Here is a 6,022-nt window from a genome sequence, read left to right as displayed (position 1 = left end):
TGGCCCTTCTACGATTCTTTCTGGCTCTCCCTCTAAGCAGAGTGGGAATGGTTAGGTCAAGGGGCCCCTGGGCAGTTCTGGCCCCAGTTGGCCCTCGCTCATTTTTTCCCTACATTTAGGTACCTGAGACACCTGATATACCCCTCTTCCTGTTCTTAGGATAGTGGCTCAGAGAAGTCAAGGATGTTTCTTTGGCCTCATCACACAGCCCTCTTGGCTGTTGGGCTCTATATGATCGTTACATCTATCCCTGTGCTGAAACCGAGCTGGTGGCGTTCTGCTAAACAATTAACGTTCAACTCTGGTTGGGTGTGGGGGGGGTGGTGTGCCCTGATGTGTAGCACTTGACTTCAAGCTGCCAACAGGAGATCACTGGAGACGAGCTGAGAGGTGTGCACGGCCAGCCGCAGACCCAGCTGCAGCACGCCACCGGCCCCAGCTCTCCTCGAGCAACAGGAGACAAATCTGTAGCTGGCAGCATGTTCATTCAATGTGTCACTCCTGTGCTTCAACACAAACATCTGGCAGGCTGCGCAGTATGCACGGCCTTGAATACTGTTAGGTGCCCATCTCGTAAGAACTTGCCCCAGACGGATTCTTCCTGAACAGCAGGGTTCTTGCTCACCTTCCGTCTCCCATCAGCCAAGGGAGCGGAAGGCTCTGCCAGATCGCTACGAAGCCCTCTGCTCTCCTGCACTCTATTCTTCCCTGCAGAGGCAGATGCCCTGGTATGCAGCCGCTAATCATATCACTGCGTACGATTTTAGGCAGTTTTGAAAACCAGTCCTCGGTGGTGATGTCAGATTTGGCCTGTGTCTCAAACACAGAGAGTTTTGCTACAAAGGAGAGAGGTTGCTGGTGGTACTTGACATTTAGGACCTGCACTTGTGCCGTGACTTCAGTCACGACAATACCAGTCACGCGGGTGACATCAAATAAATGCTCTGTAAAGCTAAAACCGAGCCTAAAGATTTCCCAGTCACCACCAGGCCACAGCAGGCAAGGTCGGTGGGACTAAGGAAGGGAACTTCAAAGCAGATTGGTTGCTGAGTGTTGACTGAGATTTTGGCCTGCTGGCTCCGCCCAGTGGCAGCTGATAGTCATGACGGCTTTTCGTCATTGAGATTTTTTTTCTTCATCTGAGGTTCAATCTTTCTTCCTTGAGATCAATATAGTACATTAGTGGTACCAAGGGACTGATGACCCTCAGTCTGTGGCAATTAGAAAAGGTGGAAAGGCAGTATTGATTAATGTTGTGGTGATCCCAGACCCTAATCTTTTAACCCTCAGGAAACCAGATTCAGTGCCTTGACAGCGTGACATCTTCATTAGATAAACTGGATTCCTTCCCTCAGGAGACCCAATCTGTTATCTAAGTAAAATGGCCATTTCATTTTCTCTCAGGTCAATTTTACTATCTTTTATTTGACAGCTAGCTCAGCCTCTGGGGAAATCTGTGGGTGATTTTGCGTAGTAACAGCAAGGACATCACGGTTATAATAACAGTGTCTTCTATTTCTCTGGCATCTTTCCAAAGACATACGAAGCTCTTCACGGATCCTCCATCCACTCCCACAGCATTGCTTCGAGGGAGGGCCAGGTCAGAAATTATCAGTATTTTACAAGGAAAGACACCACTCTAAGGTCTCAAAGCAAATGGTTTTAAGGTCAGAAATTCACTTCCTGGCTCTGTTCACTAAATGACGCCTTCTTTAAGCATAAACACAAACTGTACTATGTTGACAGATGCATATTTACAGAGACACACAAGGGTAAGAGAGAACTTTACAACAGCGGCCAGCACTGCAGCTGCCAAAACATAGCTAGCTCAGAAAGGAGACTCAAAGCAGCGATCCCATTTGCCCCGCAGAAACGAAAGAGAATCGAACCTACAACCTTGTTGTATTTAGCAACCATCCAGCAAAGTGTAAGCTTTGGGTGGAGAGGTTGAGTGGCGGCAGGCTGAGCGCTAAGGTTCTGAGGAGCGGGGATCCACGTGTGGAGCGCAGTGATAACCAGCAGGTGGCAGAGAAAGGAAATCTCCAAGCAGCCCAAACCCAAACATTCAGAGAATTCTTTCCCTTTCCTGGGGGACGGGGTGGAGTTTGTACAGGAAGAACTATAGGAAGCCAAGATCTGTGATAGTTCCAACACATGAAGTCTGGTCACAGACACAGAAAGCACGATGTGGGGGACAGCCATGAACGGGGGTAAGCCGGGAAACATGAAGCAAGGGACCCGAATGTAAAGCTGATCTCAGGTGACAAGCTTTCCCCCACAAAGAAGCACAGACAAAACCGCACCCACATAAAGGGGTAGATGGATATCTGGGTCTGAGTTTGTGCAGGCCCTTGGTGGAGTAATCCTTAGCTTTTCTCTTAATCACTTAGCTCTACCCCTTGGCTATTTCCCAGGGAGGCCCCCCGGCTCCCCCTCTGACCCTCCGACCCCACCAACCCCATCAGTTTCCTCTGAGGAAACAATCTGTGGTTGAGGGTGGCGGGGCCTTGGCTCCGGGCCTAGTGCCTCTGGTGCACAGATGNTTGGTGCAGGCCCCAAGGAGACAAGGTTTAGGAGGGAACTGTGGGGCAGTTATGGCCCTCTCTGGACCGACACAGCCCCAGGGCCCCATCAGGCTCGCTCCTTTTCAGCTGACCGTTCTCTCCCTTGTCACACAGCCCATATAAAAATGAAGCAGCAGCAATTTTTATTGAGGGACCTAAACTGAAAATAGGTTTAGAACATAATTTAAAAAAATAAAACAGCAAAAGTAGCAAAAAATATATGACCTTTTTAAAAACATTTTCCTTTTTTTTCTTTTTTCTTTGTTTTTAATATATAGCAACTGATGCCTCCCAGCCACCAGGAGCATCTTACCCAATGGGTAAATCTCTGGTAACGACCCTTTTAAAAAGACATGTAAATATATACTCAGATTTATACACTTTGTGTTTTCTTCATAGCTATGTACAAAGCCCCCAGTTTGGGGCTGGGCCCCAGGGCCACGACACTGCTCCCAGCCTTTGCCTCCCCATCCTCTGGTACCAGGCATTTGGTCAGCAAAGCGAATTAGTATCGGAATTAATAAGCCACTGGCACCATCTATCTGGAGCAGAGGTTGCCGATGGCCGAGGCCCGGAGCGCTGACCTCCCCTCACTACGGCGGCAGCCCTGACGACGAGGCCTCCGCCACCGGGACTCAGGCTTACGGGTTACTTGAAGCAGACAAAAACCAACACGGGAAAGCTCAGTCAGCTCTCGCCTGCATGCCTGCTCATCTCCCGCTCCCCAGCCCTCCAGGCAGCGCCGAGTGGCGGGGAGGGGTCTTGGTCCAACATCTGGGAGGGAACGAAGTGGCCACGAGCAAGTACCTGCCTCTCTGCTCCTCTCTCTCACAAGTGGGTTGCGAGGAGGAGGAAGAGGAAGAGAGGTGAACTCCATGGGGTGAAGGCCTCAGGTAGGCAGCTGGCTCCTGCCAGCAGGGCAGGGACAAAGGGGAAGGCAGTGAGTCCCGCAGGGAAGGGGGGGTGAGGGTTACAGCCGACGATGGAGTTCGGGGGTGGGAACTGGGGTGCTAGTCAGCGCCGTTTGAGTCCGCCATTGGCAAGCTGGGCTGGGTGTCGGGGCAGACAGGGCTCCTCAGGCAACGGCTCATGAGAGAAGACGGAATCCTCCCCCGAGGAGCAGGTGGAGCTTCGGGTGTCGGGAAAGCTGGGAGAGTATTGGTCCAGGGGCATTGACAGGTCCAGATACTCCTGTGAGAGGAGAGACAAGAGATCCGGCACTCTCCTCCCTGTGGTAGTGCTGTTCACTCACAGAGACGCACCTAGTAGGACAGGACAGCCTCACCTGGTTGGAGGTCAAGGCCACAATGCGGTCCAGGTCTTCCACCAGCTGCTTGAAGGTGGGTCTCTGAGAGGGTACTGCATGCCAGCAATCCCGCATCATCATGTATCTGGGACGGGATTGTCGAGTCAGGGGAGGGAGGTCCATGCAGATAGATTAAAGAGCTCGTGGAGAGAGGCCATGGGAGGAATCACAGGAAGGGCTACTTGATCTACCTGAGCCCCCTTCTTCTCCCCTTCCTCCCCCAGGTCCTGGCTCAGGACCAAGTGTCTTCCCATGCTTACAGCTCATTGGTGCAGTTACTGGGCTTGTCCATTCGATGACCCTCCTTCAGCAGCTTGAAAAGCTCTTCCACAGGCACGCCAGGATACGGGGAGCCTCCCAGAGTGAAGATTTCCCACAGGAGCACCCCAAAAGACCAGCTGCGGATGAGCACAGAGCCGCTGGGTCTTACGGGAACAGAACTCAGCCAGCCTAGAACCCTCTCCATCTCTCCACCAGCACGTCATCCCGAACCCACCCTTCCGGAGCACAAACTCTTGAGGGGGATGCCAAGGGCAGTGCTGGGGAACAGACTGGCCTTTCAACCTCTACTGAGTGAACAGAGTAGATGCACACATGCAATGTTTCGTTCTGTTCTGAGATGGAAGGAGACACCCGCCCCCCTCTTTTCCCCCCACTCCCCCTGCCCACTGGCTCCATCCAGAGGGGCACACAGGGTTCTACTGTACCAGAAGCTCTCTATACCAAATATCCCTGGCCATCGCCTCTTTCAAACTCACACATCACTCTGGTGGGTGTAGATGCGGTCAAACAAGGCCTCGGGTGCCATCCACTTCACAGGCAGGAGGCCCTGAAAGTGGCAGCAGGGAGATTGGGGACAGCCCAGGGCAGGGCGGCGTGGGGGCCAGCAGGGGCACGCACAGGATGGGGCACGGGCTCACTCGTCCCAGGACACTGCTTCTCAAGCAGGGCCACCCTACTGGGTCACAGCCAGGACATCTAAGTGGGAGGAAGCCCAAGAGAGCAGAGGCCTGGGCGGAGGACCTGTGCCCAGTTCCATCCTCAGCACTTACATTGGTTGTCTTTTTATAGTAGTCGATGTGGTGGATGTCCCGAGCGAGGCCAAAGTCTGCGATCTTCATCACGTTGTCCTCTGTCACCAGGACGTTCCTGGCGGCCAGGTCTCTGTGTATGCACTGTGTAGACACGAGGTGGCATGCGGGTGAGGGGCTGACAGCCGTCAACCTGCACCAGTGCCCAGCTGTCAGTCAGCCTCTGGCCCAGCCCTGACGCTGCAGTGGGCGGGTGGCCCCCATACCTGAGAGGCCTTCTCCGGCCGCACGCCTACCCCTGACCATTCTAGTTCACTGCCAGGAAGTCCCTCTCTTCCACTTCCAAGTCAGCCAGTCAAACATCTCCAGCCCCAGGCCTCTCAATCACTTTATTAGCAAACCCTCCACCTGGGTCTCCTTCATACCCAGAAGGCGGGAACCTGGACGCTTCTGCCCAGTCTGTGTAGGTGCGTGTTCTCAAAGCATCCGTTTACCCAGCACCAGAACTGTACTTAACACTGTCACACACAACTTCGTTTTACCCACAACACGGGACTCCCCATTCTTACTCTGTATCTGGAGATACACGAGCAGCTGCCCGAGGCTACACAGAACGTGGTGGTGCACAGATCAGAACCTTATCCAGTCTAACCTAAAGGCCACCAGGCTCTCCTGACTGATGTCCCTGAGAGCCACAGACAGCACAGGGAGGATTAAAAGTCATGGACGCAGAGTAAGGAGGGCTCTGTTCCCACCCTGACTTCGCCCCAGGGGAACCTTCAGGTGCCACACCTTCTTGGAGGCGAGATACTCCATGCCTCGGGCCACCTGATAGGCGCAGGAGACCAGGTCCTTGGAGGAGAGCTGCTCCTCTGGGTTGTGGCTGGGGTTGTAACAGTACTCCAGCCCGGGGGGCCGCCGGGCCTGCAGGTATTCCCGTAGGTTGCCTTTGGACGCATACTCCACAATGACGTACAAAGGACCTGTGGAGCGCGGGGGACAGACAGGCCATCAGGGAGGGCAGGTGGGCGCCCCGGGTCAGCTCCACCCTGAGGAAACCCCACCCCCAACTGCACACCACGTGTCTGTCCTCCAATCCTAACTGCATCTCTAGGGAGCCT

At 53.7% G+C, this 6,022-nt stretch overlaps 1 protein-coding gene across 7 annotated transcripts in view; it reads right to left on the bottom strand.

Moving 5' to 3' along the window:
* Window positions 1–2,690: 2,690 nt before the first annotated feature.
* FGFR1 (fibroblast growth factor receptor 1) overlaps window positions 2,691–6,022 on the bottom strand; it is a 42,662-nt gene continuing 39,330 nt past the window's right edge. For all 7 annotated transcript variants that reach the window (XM_077769485.1, XM_077769486.1, XM_077769480.1 and 4 more), the window contains 6 exons: window positions 5,694–5,884; window positions 4,923–5,045; window positions 4,629–4,699; window positions 4,131–4,268; window positions 3,850–3,955; window positions 2,691–3,755 (listed from right to left, as the gene is read on the bottom strand). In XM_077769485.1, the coding sequence (XP_077625611.1) occupies window positions 3,579–3,755; window positions 3,850–3,955; window positions 4,131–4,268; window positions 4,629–4,699; window positions 4,923–5,045; window positions 5,694–5,884 (806 nt within the window). In that variant the 3' untranslated portion in view covers window positions 2,691–3,578. The remainder of the gene's footprint in view (window positions 3,756–3,849; window positions 3,956–4,130; window positions 4,269–4,628; window positions 4,700–4,922; window positions 5,046–5,693; window positions 5,885–6,022) is intronic.

The sequence above is a fragment of the Crocuta crocuta genome, unplaced genomic scaffold (assembly GCF_008692635.1).
Source record: "Crocuta crocuta isolate KB4526 unplaced genomic scaffold, BGI_CrCroc_1.0 scaffold698, whole genome shotgun sequence".
NCBI classification, from domain to species: domain Eukaryota; kingdom Metazoa; phylum Chordata; class Mammalia; order Carnivora; family Hyaenidae; genus Crocuta; species Crocuta crocuta.
Note: the sequence above shows the minus strand (reverse complement) of the source record. Positions and strands in the feature narration are given on the sequence as shown.